Raw genomic sequence first — 14,370 nt, 5'->3', positions numbered from 1 at the left:
GGCATGTGTCAGGATGTCGCTGTCTCTTCATCTCTTTGTCCAGTCAGCTCTTCATTTCTAAAACTTCTGCAGTTACATGGTCTTACACAGGCATCTGTGCAGCTCCATTTTTTTTTTTTTTTTTTTGGTTTCTCCATATATACTTGGATTTTGATACTGTATGAAGCTTATTAACTTGTCTCATTGATTTAAGATCAGGAATCCCAAGTACTAACCTAGATTATTCTGTAAAACCAGGACTGTGAATATTACATTTACCTGCAGAATCACCGACTGTGCCGCTTTCTCCCTATCCCCTTGCGTGTCGTGGCAATGAGATGTGTCTACTTGACAGAGTTCTTGTGAAGACTAACCCCGACGTAGAGTGAGCACCCAGGATGGTGCCAGGCACTTGCTAGGTGCTCATTAAAGTTGATTGTGTGGCTGTTACATCAGTCTGTGAGAAAGTTTACAAAACTGGCAAATCTGATAGAATACTCAATAGTTTCCCTTCAGCAATTTAACCATCCTCCAGTCTGACAACAGCCCAATTTTCTAGCTCCCTGCTGTGTCTTGTCCCCTCCACCCCCCCACCCCCATCTACAAATACACAGCTCTTCCTTTTCTTCTTTGGGCCCCTTTCTCTCAGTGTTCAAAGTGGCCCCATTCTCTTGTTCTTGAGAGAACACATCTTGATTTACAGTCCTCCTCACTTGTTGTCTCTTATCTCCCCTCTCCACTTCCAGATTTCTGTGCAGAACCAGCTGGCTTGAGGGGCACTGGTTCTTATATTTTAATGGGATAAGGATTACTTGTAGATTCATCTTTAAATGCAGACTCCCAGGCAGTGTCTATAGATTTGTGATCAGACCCTCCTAGATAAGTTCCAGGAATCTGTATTTAGGCCAGCATGATTGTTTTCCAGATATTTTGTGGACTGCTTGCACATGGAAAAGCACGGGGGCTGACGTCTAGAGGTTTTCCGTTTCGGTCTGCATTTGCTAGCCGTGTGGCTTATGGCTGGTTACTTAATCTCTTGGGGGCCTCACTTTGATCGGTCAAATGAAAAGAGTAAAATCTCCATAGGGTTGCTCTGATAATAAATATGCAAGATATGGTGTGCTTATGAAGCACGCACCTTATACAACATAGTGCGCTGAGGTCTTAGAGCTGTTTCATACAACATCTCTTGTCTTCAAGAAGCCCTTGACCCAGTGAGGAAGATAGACAAGGCAAATGAATTAAAGGCAATAGAACAGGTGTAAGGAAACATAAAAGGAAGTGATCATGCCTTTCCCATGCGTTTTGAAGGTCTGCTCAGGCAGCTACTGAGCAGTTTTCTTGCATCCCCCATCTCTTTGCTGGTCCTAGATCTTCCCATGGGAGTATCATATGCCCTTGCTGTGCCCCTGATAATTCCACTTTTTGAAACTTCTGGTTACTTCCCATAACCACTCTCATCTTTTCTCTTTCTTCCCATAAGCTAGCCTGACACACCTCTCTGAAAAGTATCTCTGAACAGTACTCAAGAGGGTTGACACATATCCTTAATTCTGTCAGTTCAAATAGGGAAGCAGAATCACAGTGGAAATTGTGGTATATCAAATTAATTATCAGAATAAGAACATGAACTATTGATGAGAATGTAAATTGGTGTAGCCATTGTAGAAAACAGTATGGAAGTTTCTTTAAAAACTAAAAATAGAGCTACCATATGATCTAGCAATCCCACTCCTAAACTTCTATCAGAGAAAAACAAAAGCTCAAATTGAAAAAAAAAAAATACATGCACACCAGTGTTCATAGCAGTACTATTAATAATAGCAAAGACATGGGAACAACCTAATTGCCCATCAACAGATGATTGGTTTAAGATGTGCTAAATGTATGCAATGGAATATTACTCAGCCACGAAAAAGAATGAGCCATTGTCATTTATAGCAACATGATGAACCTGGACAATTAAGTCTGAAGTAAGTCAGTAAAGAAAGACAAATATATCGCTTATATGTGGAATCTTAAAAAAATTAAAATAATACAAGTGAATCTATATATGAAACAGATTCACAGACATAGGAAACAAACCTACAGTTACCAAAGGGAAAAGATGTCAGGGAGGAATATATTAGGAGTATGGGATTAACAAATCCTAGTATACATAAAATAGATAAGCAACAAAGATTTACTGCATAATGCAGGGAACCATATTCAATATCTCGTAATAACCTATATTGAAAAGTAATCTGAAAAATATAAATGTATATAACTGAATCACTTTGCCGTACACCTGAAAACAACACAATACCTCAATTTAAAATAAGAGAATAAGAATGTACACAATTATGGGGGGAAACTGGAAGAGTAAAGATGCAAAGAGGAATTGACAACTCAAAGGTTATTAACCAGCTCTGATCTGGGTGAACAAGTTGAAGCCTGCAAGGATATCTGGAGACTAGGACCACTGCAGACTGTGTAGGAAGTCATCTGGTGTGGAAGTCTGTTGTACAAGTCTGAGAAGTTGTTGTCTTTGTGGCTGCTCTCTCTGTGAATTCTCAGTGAAGCATCTGGAGTGAGCCTGCCCTTGGTTGGGTTGCCTTTGGTGAGTAAGTCAGCAGTTGGGAAAGGGAACTGAACACAAATCAGAAGAGTGGAATGAACTGGAACTCTCAGGTCCCTCTGTGTCTGTCTCTTAACATCTCTCGCTTCACCTCTCAAGTTACAGCACTTCATTTTTGGCCACGTTTAACCTGGAAGCATAGAAGAAAGGGGATTCTGGGAAATGTAGTTTCCAGCACAACCACATTGTTGATAGAATAATCCAGTCTGCCACCCTACTTACTCTGCTGCCACCCCTGCATAATGCTTCATAATGGAGTGACATAAAATAACCCAATCCTTGGTATCTTGTGCTGTGCTCTTTGTCTGGTAGATTTTCCTGTTTGTTACTTTTCTTGTACATTTTGAAAGAGTCATGCAGTACATGACAAAGAAAGGAAATGTTTTTATCGCCTCAAATTGTCTCCTTTTATCATTCACTCCTGTAAGCTTCTCAAGGGTGTAAGATCATAGATCAATCACATCTTATGTGTTGTCTTTTACTCTGAAGTATACCACTCACCTCCCATTTCAATTCTGTGTCAAGCAAAGGCAACGATAATCTGATTCTGATTCTCCTTTAGCATTGTCTGAGTGGAGCAAAATCCAAATTATTTATATACAATGTGTTAAGAAAGAAATTATACCCATTAGATCCTGCCATGATTTTAGAAATGGACTTCCAAAGCTAGAAGTATATATATTTCCTATTTAAAAATGATAAAGTCACTGAAGGTAGGTGAACCATGAACTTTTAGATTTTTTAATGACTAAACAGTTCAAGAACATGAGGCAAAAATCTTTTTAAAACTCATTGGTAGAATTTCAGTAGTGACTGAAATAACTTGAATTTGTTTACAATGGTACCCATATGGGATCAGTTACTAATCCTTTTGACTGTGTTCCAACAATAGCAAACCAAAACTTTAAAAAAGGTTTATTAAATTTATTTTTGTGCTATAGATTACAGATGTAGAACAATACATCCCAGTATGCCTGAATCTTTTACAAAGATTTTAAAACTCTCTAAACATAAAAAATATATATTAAATAAATCAAATCCAGTATTATCCCTACAATATAAAGCATGAAAACATTTGTAATTAAAGTGAGTTTAAAGAAATGGGGTTTGGAGACATCACTAAATACAATCCATAATTCTTTCATTTAGTTGCATGAGACTTTGGCAAGTGTTTAATAGGCAAAGAGGTAAGAAATGAAATGGCAAACCTCAATCCTTTAAAACTCTTACAACTTCATCTACTAATTTAAATTAAATGCAGGCTTGTTAATCATTACTTTTGCTTTCAAATATTAAATGCAGAAAACTAATTTACATTTTATAATTAAACTTTCAAGGAAGAAATCCTTGCTGAATGGGGCTCCTCTGTTTAGTCATATGTTTTTCATCATTGCCTTTTGAAGAATTCCTTTGGCCTCATTACTATTTGAGGAAAGATCATGCCTTCAGCTTTGTTCCTCTGCAGGAACTGGTATCTATGTCCTGAGTCCAGATTGTCTCTGCAAAGATCCCTTTGGCACTGCAAGACCTCATTGAGACCCTTATTAGATCTAAATGACAAGGCTATCCTATGGATATACACCAGTTTGTTTTACATTGTCTTCCCTTGGCTTTCTATTTCAGATGGGGTGACTGGCTTGAAAGAGCTGGCTTTTCTAAGAGATCTGGCCGAACAGAACTCAGGGAAGTATGGTGTGCTGGACCGGATAGCCTTGCCTGTGATTAAGGGCAGCATGATGGTGCTGAACCAGCTGAGTAACCTGGAGACCACAGTTGGCAGGTTCTATACCAACCTTCCCAACCGGATGATTGACGAAGCTGTCTTTAGCCTCCCCTTCTCTGATGAGATGGGAGATGGTGAGTTCGGAGAAAACTTCCTACTGAAGGAAAGCGAAAAGAAGTGGACATGAGTCAAACAGCAACTTTTAAATGTTGTTCAGTATTTGCCATGTGAGCTTTAGGGGAAGTGTGGGTGTCCCTTTCTCTGGTCAAAGGATTGTGTAGCCTCCCCGCCACTGGCCCAGTGAGTACTATGTTCTAGAGCAGAAATCCGCAGCCTTATTTCTTCCTCATTGCTCTAGCCTCAGTCAACATACTGGATCTTGGGATGGGAGGTGGGACGGAGGTATAAGAGGAAGGGAACTTATGTATACTTACGGCTGATTCATGTTGTTGTGTGGCAGAAACCAATACAATATTGCAAAGCAATTATCCTCCAATTAAAAATAAACAATTAAAAAAAAACGTAATGGGTACATCTAGAAGCTTTGTGAGGATTCCCCCCAATCTAAAAGTGAATTTGGCACTAAACAGTAACTTTGCACAGCAACTGGTAAATAAGGCAGAAGTGCTTGGGATTCAGCATCAAAGGCAAGGCAACACAGTGTAGTCAAATAGATACAGGCCTGACGTGGAGAGGATTTCAAATCCTACCTACCACTTGTTATTTTTAGTAACGTATTTAATCTTGTTAACTCACATTTGGTTATCTGCAAAAACACGACATCTTTCACATAATAAGTCTTTGGGTTATTAACTTTATAAGATTTCAGTTCAGTTCAGTTGCTCAGTCGCCCATGAACCGCACGCAGCACGCTAGGCCTCCCTGTCCATCACCAACTCCCAGAGTCCACCCAAACCCATGTCCATCGAGTCGGTGATGCCATCCAACCATCTCATCCTCTGTCGTCCCCTTCTCCTCCTGCCCTCAATCTTTCCCAGCATCAGGGTCTTTTCAAATGAGTCAGCTCTTTGCATCAGGTGGACAAAGTATTGGAGTTTCAGCTTCAGCATCAGTCCTTCCAATGAACACCCAGGACTAATCTCCTTTAGGATGGACTGGTTGGATCTCCTTGCAATTACTAGGCAATTAGTATTGCCTAACAGCATCACCATATGAGATCTTGTTTTTAAGTTCCATTTGCTAGGAATTTTTACAATATTCAGAGAAAACTCACATATAAAAATGAATAAATCTTATAGAGGCTATGATTTATAGAAGTTCAGTAGATATGTTCTTTCTATAGGGAAGAAGCATGGTAGCTACTGCCACACCTCAATTTATTTTTCCTTCCTAGTTCTGGCAGGGCCAACAGATGTGTATAGAATTAAAACTCATGCCTTTACATAAGGTTATTTCTTTTTATAGGGAAATGTCAGGTCTTAAACGTGAATGACAATTTATGCATTTTACCAATGTGGCTGAATGCCAGTCAAGTATTTTGTCAGGCAGGGATGGACACATATCTCACCCTCAAGAAGTATTTTAATCAGATAAGAGAAAAATAGATCAATGGAACATGACAATTCTGTGTGAAAGGAATTGAGACAGGTGTAGAGACTGAGTCCTGATCAAGCAGAGCGGATTATGTAGTCAAGTTCAGTTACCGTTAGTGGTATCAGGTAGAGTGGGACCCTTCCCAAAATATTCCATCCAGAAGCTACCATGTATGCTTTAAATTAAATTATATGCAAAGCTGATGCTTTCCAAAGTTTAGTCCTTAAGGCCTGTTTTATGACTCCCAAGCAGTGGGTTTCAATTACTATTTATTGATCTGCTGCATTCCCCTACTAGAGTATATCATATTTATCTTTGTATTTTCAGTCCCTGGAATTACTGGGTGATACTTCCTCTAACTCCATGACAAGGGGACCCTGAGTCTAAAGAAACTCATGTTTAGATGGCTCTAATTCAAAATCTCCACAGATTCAAATGTCAGTTACTAGACATATTTCTTTTAAAATACAAGTCTATGTACTTGTAGGGAGGGTGTATGGGTATTTCATTAAGTGTAGCAAGAGCTTAGCAGTCTTTATTTGCCACAATGGGATAAAGAGTCTTCTGTCCAAATTGATAATTGAAAAGTAAGACTGCCTTTCTTTTATCAAGCTTGCTCTCAGTATGTCCAGAGGAGAACAGAAATTTGAAGTGAGCATGTGGTCCCCGAGTATTTCTGTTACTGCTCTGTGAAAAAAGACTTTCTTCTTAGACTAAAGCCCAGAGGAATGTGGCATGCAGACTGTGACCTCTGTTTCCTGGCCCTCATAGCGATGGTCCCATCATTTATAACCCCTTTGCCCAGGGATACCTGAGCAAAAATCTCCAAAATGTATTTTTAAAAGCCTCTTAGATAACTATTATTTTTAAATGTTTTAAAACCAATAGATAGCATTCTGAAAATTGACTACTTAAAGAATGCTTTTGAATTTATAATAAATACCCATTGCATAGCTTTTCTTTTTTCTTGTCTTACTGAGATATAATTAACATACAACAGAGCATTTGTTTTAGGTATACAAAATGATGATTTGATATTTGTATATATTGCAAAATACTGCAATAAGTTTACTGTATACCAACCACCTCACGTAGTTATAATTTACTTCTTGTGTTAAGAACTTTTAAGATCTACCCAAAGCAACTTTCAAATGTGCAATACTAATAACTATAACTATAGTCCCTATGGCTGTACATTATATACCCAGAACTTCCTTGTGTTACAGAAGTGTATCCACTTCTTCCTTCCAAGTGATACATTTAATTGGTCTTTGCAGTCACAACAACTCAATAATATTTTGAGTGGACATCAGACACTATTCTCTCTGTAGAAGTCTTCAAGGTGATTTAAATCCCTTTCCTAGGTGTTGATAAAAGAATGGCTTTCTGCCGTGCTAGTAGGCGTGAAACATGTCATCAAGCGTTGTAAGACATAAGAGCAAGATGGAGAGAAACTATCCATCTTTTTGTTCTAAATTTTATTTAGAACCATGTGTTGTTGTTCAGTCGCTAAGTTGTGTCCAACTCTTTGCAACCTCATTAGAACCATGGGATTGTAGAATTGTCAGGGTCCTAGAGATCACTTTGTCTCAGCTCCGCATAGAATGCACAAGGAGATGGATTCAGAGAGGTGGCACGTCTCAGCCAACTCAGTAGTAGAAATGAGAAGAGAGCCCAGTTGTTCTGCTGCTCCGGGCAATGCATTGACCACTGTTCATGCATTCTACTTCTGTAGGTCTTCCTCCCCTTGGCTTTTCTCTTTCCCTATGTATCCTATTGTATGGCCTGTGAGCTAAGAATGGTTTTTATGTTTTTAAAGATTCATTAGAAAAAAAAGAAAAAATATGCACCAGAGGTTAAATAGCTCACAAAACCTAAAATATCTACTACCTGACCATTTATGTAAACGTTTGCAAGCTCTTGGCCCAAGTGACTAGAAATACATTCCCTTAGAACTTTAATGTCTCCTTTAGCTGCTCAGAGTTCTAAGTGGCCAGATCATAAGATTCTGTACCTTTCTATGTTTTATTTTTCTCATTATCTTTCTGGTTTTTTATAGGATTCATTAATAAAATAGAATACCTTATAAGCTTTCCTTTATCCATAATCTCTTTCATTTAACATCCCCTAGAAATGAGTACGGTGAGCTTCCTTGGTGGCTCAGCAGTAAAGAATCCACCTGCAATGCAGGAGACATGGGAGACAGGTTCAATCCCTGGGTTGGGAAGGTCCCCTGGAGAAGGAAATGGCAATCCAGTCCAGTATTCTTGCCCAGAAGCTTCTATGGATAGAGGAGCTTGGTGGGCTACAGTTCATGGAATCACAACTGAGCCCAGCACAGCACAGAGATTGGTAAGGTTGTTACTGCTATGTCCTTTAAATGGACATGAAGGTCAAGTTTCAAAGTTATGTCCAGTATCATATGTATGATATGATAGGGCACAGTTGGGCTAGAGCCCAGAATGTTAGATTCTTTGTCCAGTGGTCTTGCAAAGTCAGTTGAATCATCCCCACTTTGGAAGTAGAATGATAAATATGTTGCTGATGTTTCATATGGATCTGGAGTGTCGTATCCTTTTAGGTGAAAAAATAGTGGAAAAGGTACAAATTACCTCCATTTAAGGTAATGAAGATGTCTGAATTCCTGAAGAGTCTATTTCCCTCACACTCATAACTCCTTTATGCTGTCAGCAAAGGCAGTGCTTGGTTACTGTGGCAGACAGGAAACTTCAGAGCAAACTAAGATGCTGTTTGCCGCATTCACAGTGCCTGGAGCACAGCACCAGCCTTTGTTCAATGCCTTCTTTGACATGTTTTGATTTTTTATTTTGTTTCAACCCGCAGGTTTGATAATGACTGTAAGTAAACCCTGTTATTTTGGAAACCTCCTTCTGGGAATCGTAGGTGTGGACGTGAACCTGGCTTACATCCTTGAAGACGTGACGTATTACCAAGACTCCTTGGCTTCCTATACTTTCCTCATAGATGACAAAGGTAATCTACTAAAACTTACATAGCAAAGAATGGTTTCTTTACCATCCTGAAGAAAAGTCATCTGCAGAGATTCTGATACTAACAAAGTAGGAAAATGCTGGTATTTGTAGAAAAAGTGTGACTAGGACTACTTATTTGTCGTAGAGGACCATAACGATGGCAGAATGCATCTGAAGATCGTGCATTTGTTTCTATCTTGTGTTGAGGGGTAGGTGATAGTTACTTATAACCGTCAGGAAATTAGACTTGAGGATTGAATGAAACATAGAAGTGATCCTTTGGATCTTTCTTTGGTCTATATTGTTTTCTTAATACTTACTGACATTAAGGTTTATGTGATAGATTTTATGAAATGAAAACCAAATGGTCAGTACCTCCCAAATATTCTTGATTAGGGAGATGTTCAAGAATTTAAGACATCTTGCTACACTTCCAAAGTTTTATGCAAGAAAACATAAAACAAGTTCAGGTTTTATTGGACTGCTGAGTTACAGACTGAGCAGCTGAGTGTTGAGCAGCCCTCCCAGAATCCCCCACATTTCAAATCTACGATGAGCACTTTTATTAGAATCAGTTCTTCCTACAACATGTTTCCCATAGTGTGTGTGTGTTTTTTTTCTTATTACAGGGTATACCCTTATGCATCCATCTCTTACCAGGCCATATTTACTCTCAGAACCCCCCCTTCACACTGACATCATTCATTATGAAAATATCCCCAAATTTGAGTTGGTTCGGCAAAATATCCTAAGGTAAGGAAAAGGTGAGGGTCATAATATCTTGTTTTTCCCTCTGAGAATAGGATCCACTGAGGTCAAATATGAGTGTTTAGAATAAGAAATAAAGCAAGTATATAAATTATTTTAATGTTATCAAGAGTATGGTTTTTGATATAAGAATAGTAGCCAAAATTTTGTTTACTTTGTAAAGTAGGTAAGATCTCGTAGAACTGTTATTTGGGGGGAATGTCTTGTAAATCAAATTCTTATGTTCACATTGCCTTTAGTTGTAAAATCAGATATATCTCATCTCATTTTTAAAGATACTCCAGTTATACCAAGTTGGAAATTGTTGGCAAAATAAGAGGTTAAGTTGAGGACCAGCTCTAGAGCATGCCAAAAAATAGCTTGGCAAAGCACTGTCCATTCCAAGTTGACAGCACAATCATATACAACATTTTCTCTTGAAATAAGGAACAGATTGGATTTTTTCCAACCATGATACATTATTTTGGCAGATGGTAACCTATAGAGAAACGGGTCTTTGTGCTCATTGGTTGTAAATTAATGACTGAGTGATTTGAGACAAGTTAGTCTCTGGAAAGAATTAGAATCAGGGGACAGGAGTAGAGAGGAAGGAATGTTTTCAGTACGGAGCTGACATAACGCTTTTACAAAATCAAAAATCTCATATTATCTCTTTCAAAAGTGATGAGCTTCATTGCTTTTCAAAATCAGGAGGTGGTCAGTGACTCACAGCGTCTTCCCTGCCTTTAATTAAGTGCTTCATTTTATCTTTTGCCTGAAGTATTTCATTCTGTTTGCCAATGCAGCCTCCCTCTGGGCAGCCAGATTATCGCAGTCCCTGTGAACTCATCTCTGTCCTGGCACATAAACAAGCTGAGGGAAACTGGAAAGGAGGCCTACAATGTTAGCTATGCCTGGAAGATGGTGAGTGCGAGGAAGCCTCCTTTGCTTCAGGGAGGTGCAGGATGCAACATTCTTCCTCATGCAGAAATTCTAGGGAACTTCAGCCTGGTAATGTTACTAATCTGTTTTAAAATGATTGAAAAAAGAAGAGATTCCATAGAAATTTTATATTTTTTTCCTTTTTTGTTTATAAAACCATTAATTACTCATGAATAAATCAAACCATATTTAAAAAAAAATAGATAGTGAACTCTGCCCTTTCCCCTCCCGAGTTTGACCTCCCATTTCCCAGAAGTAACCACTTTGATCAATTTCAGGAAACTTATTCTTCACACACAGGCATGTATCTCTATATGTGAAAACACATTCAATGGCTCTGTACTACATTACATAGATCAACCAAATTTCTTCTGAGTCGCACGAATACACATTTAGATTGTATCCAGTTGGAGCAAGGAGATCAAGCCAGTCCATCCTAAAGGAAATCAACCCTGAATATTCATTGGAAGGACTGATGCTGAAGTTCCAATACTTTGGACACCTGATGCGAAGAGCCAACCCATTGGAAAAGACCCTGTTGCTGGGAAAGATTGAAAGCAAAAGAAGACGAGAGCAGTAGAGGATGAGATGGCTAGATAGCATCACTGACTCAATGGACATGAGTTTGAACAAACTCTAGGAGATAGTGAAGGGCAGGGAAGCCCGGTGTGCTACAGTCCATGGGGTCGCAAAGAGTCAGACATGACTGAGCAACTGAACAACAGCAACAGTTTGTTTTTATCATTTTCAACTTAGATTGTGGAAACTGGGCACTGAAAAGGAGATACAGAAGCATGAATGTCCTCCATTGATGCCAAGGAAAAGACAGATTTAGATTAGGTTGTGTACTGCTCCCATGTCACAAGCAGATTGCTAGCCATACCTGTGCTACCCACATTCTTTCACTAGCCTCATTCAGACCCTTAAGCTTCAGCGGACTTCCCTTGTGGTATAGTGGTTAGGAATCCACCTTGCAATGCAGGGAACACGGATTCGATTCGTGGTTGGGAAACTTAGTTCCCACGTGCCACAGGGAAGATCCTGCATGCTGCAGGGTTAATTTTTCACATCAGAAAGAGTGAGCCAGACTCCAGAATTTTGAATTGAAAAATACTTTTATATTTAAAATTAGAGATTGCTTATCTTACAGTATATCCCATTTGAAATAAATATTTTTTTAAAAAGAACACTGAGCCTCAAAGAATCATAGAGAAACAGAATCTGACACACACCACACATCTTACTTAATATTTTTGTCCTTTACTCCCCCTCCCAAGCATAGCATAACAGTGCTATTATGGGGCCCTAAGTACTCTAATTGACCAAAAGAAGAGTAGACTTTGATCTTTTTTTCTATCATTCAGTAATAATCATTAAACTTAAAATACAGTCATACTCGAGATTCCCTTGGAAGGCCATTTCTGATGTTATTAATATGTGTTGTCGATCCTAAATGGATCTGTTTATTCATCCCTTTAAGACCTGCTATTGAAGATTGACTGTCACCTAAGAAGGACAAAGAAGAATGATACTTGCTGCCCTCACAGAGCTTCCAGCTTAGCAGTGGATGCACAGTTCAACACCTCCGTGCTGTGTCTACACAGGAATGATAGGAATCGGGAGAAGCCAATGTGCCTCTAGACATGACTCTCTTATGATCTTCTTATTTGCTTTTTATAGAATCATAAGGCAACAGCAATTTCTAAAACGGAAATGAAACGAAACAAAATAATAAGACCATTGGAGAAGGTTATGTTTATCAGCCTAATTCTACTGATATTTTGCTGATAAATACAGATCTGAAAAAAGTGAATGTCTGTTTCAAAACTCTCTGAGACAGCTCATTTTCAGGAATTTTTTTTCTGTTTAGAATGATTATACCATCTGCCCTTTATAAACATACAATTTTTAAATAAGGACTAATTGCTTAATTTTTCACATCAGAAAGAGTGAGCCAGACACCAGAATTCTGAATTGAAAAATACTTTTATATTTAAAATTGGAGATTGCTTATCTTACACTATATCCTAATTGAAAGCAATTCAGGTACATCCTGGTAAAAAAATCTGTATTAATATTTGTAGGCATTAAAAGAGATAGAAGGAAATAGAGGCATTTTAAGACCTTCTTTGTATAGTAAATAAACCTAGTATTAACATTTTGGGAAGTATAATCTTTATAAAAACTGTCTTTCTTCCGTGGTATTGGCACATTTTGACGACTCTTCTTAGCCGAATGAATATAATCATGTAATCACTTCAGGTAGAAGTGTTAACTTTCTCAGAGTTTTGAAATTGTCAGTTCAGTTCAGTCGCTCAGTTGTGTCCAACTCTTTATGATCCCATGGATTGCAGCACACCAGGCTTCCCTGTCCATCACCAACTCCTGGAGCTTGCTCAAATTCATGTCCATCGAGTCAGTGATGCCATCCAACCATCTCATCCTCTGTCATCCCCTTCTCCTCTTGTCTTCAATCTTTCCCAGCATCAGGATCTTTTCCAATGAATCAGTTCTTCACATCAGGTAGCCAGAGTATCAGAGCTTCAGCTTCAGCATCAGTCCTTCCAATGAATTCAGTGTTGATTTCCTTTAGAATTTACTGGTTTGATCTCCTTGCTGTCCAAGGGATTCTGAAGAGTCTTCTCCAACATCAGTTATCAAGAATGTCACTGTTAAGTGAACATTTAAAGTGGTAATAAATAATGAGATTGAAGTTAAAAGGCTTGCCTGATTACCCAGAAATAAGAACAAGAATTTGTAAGCTCTTTCTAGTTACATCAGCAGAAAGGGGGGAGTAAGTACTCTTGTCCTCCGGAGTGAAATGGATTCCTCTACTAAATATAATTTAAGTAGATTTAGTTGATGTTGATAATAATTGGTTAAACTTCTTGGCATCCATAGATATAGCAGATATTGACGGATTATTTCACTGAATTAATTTAAATGTAACATGAGAGATTATGTTAGCAGCATTAAGAGATTACTACTTTGTCACTATGCAACGCAAGTCTGTCTTTGAGCATTGAGGAGGCTGCATGCTGTGTCAGAAGGAAATACTGACTAATATCAGAAGGTATTGCAACATTCCAGTGTTGTACAGGCATGGTTCACTTCAAAACATGAATCCCATGGATAATCAGTGAAAAAAACCACTCCCCACTCATGGAGGCCTCTTCTAGATATGTTATACTAATTCCTTAATGCAAGCAACTACTTTTTCAGCTAAGAACACAATAGCAAGGAGACCTATTTTGAAATCTGTTTTCCTTTCCAGCTAGAAATTATGAAGTGTTGCCTTTAGATGCTTAGGGTAGTTTTTTTTTTTTCTCTTATATAATTGACCCTTGAAGAGAAAGATAGAATTTTTATCTTACAGAATTGACTTTTTTTCTCTTATAGAATTCTTATAAGAGAATAAGAATTATCCTATAGAATTTCCTTCAGAGGAGGCAATGGCAACTCACTCCAGTACTCTTGCCTGGCAAATCCCATGGACGGAGGAGCCTGGTAGGCTGCAGTCCACGGGGTCGCGAAGAGTTGGACACGACTGAGCGACTTCACTTTTACTTTTCACTTTCATGCACTGGAGAAGGAAATGGCAACCCACTCCAGTGTTCTTGCCTGGAGAATCTCAGGGACAGAGGAGCCTGGTGGGCTGCCGTCTATGGGGTCGCACAGAGTCGGACACGACTGAAGCGACTTAGCAGCAGCATAGAACTTCCTGCAGCACAGGAAGCAAACTCAAAAGATGCTGAGACAGGAAGAGGGCAAATAGTAAATACCACTTCAGAATACTCTGTCACTTTCTAACTTGT

General features: G+C 38.7%; 1 protein-coding gene across 1 annotated transcript in view; it reads left to right on the top strand.

Moving 5' to 3' along the window:
* The window catches only part of CACHD1 (cache domain containing 1), a 232,163-nt gene that overhangs the window by 180,875 nt on the left and 36,918 nt on the right, over positions 1 to 14,370 (top strand). Inside the window, exons 9-12 of the mRNA XM_027537021.1 lie at positions 4,220 to 4,453; positions 8,718 to 8,867; positions 9,496 to 9,619; positions 10,420 to 10,537. Coding sequence (XP_027392822.1) covers positions 4,220 to 4,453; positions 8,718 to 8,867; positions 9,496 to 9,619; positions 10,420 to 10,537 — 626 coding nt within the window. The remainder of the gene's footprint in view (positions 1 to 4,219; positions 4,454 to 8,717; positions 8,868 to 9,495; positions 9,620 to 10,419; positions 10,538 to 14,370) is intronic.

Source organism: Bos indicus x Bos taurus, chromosome 3, assembly GCF_003369695.1.
Source record: "Bos indicus x Bos taurus breed Angus x Brahman F1 hybrid chromosome 3, Bos_hybrid_MaternalHap_v2.0, whole genome shotgun sequence".
Classification (NCBI taxonomy): Eukaryota; Metazoa; Chordata; class Mammalia; order Artiodactyla; family Bovidae; genus Bos; species Bos indicus x Bos taurus.
This window is presented reverse-complemented; position numbering and strand designations above follow the sequence as displayed.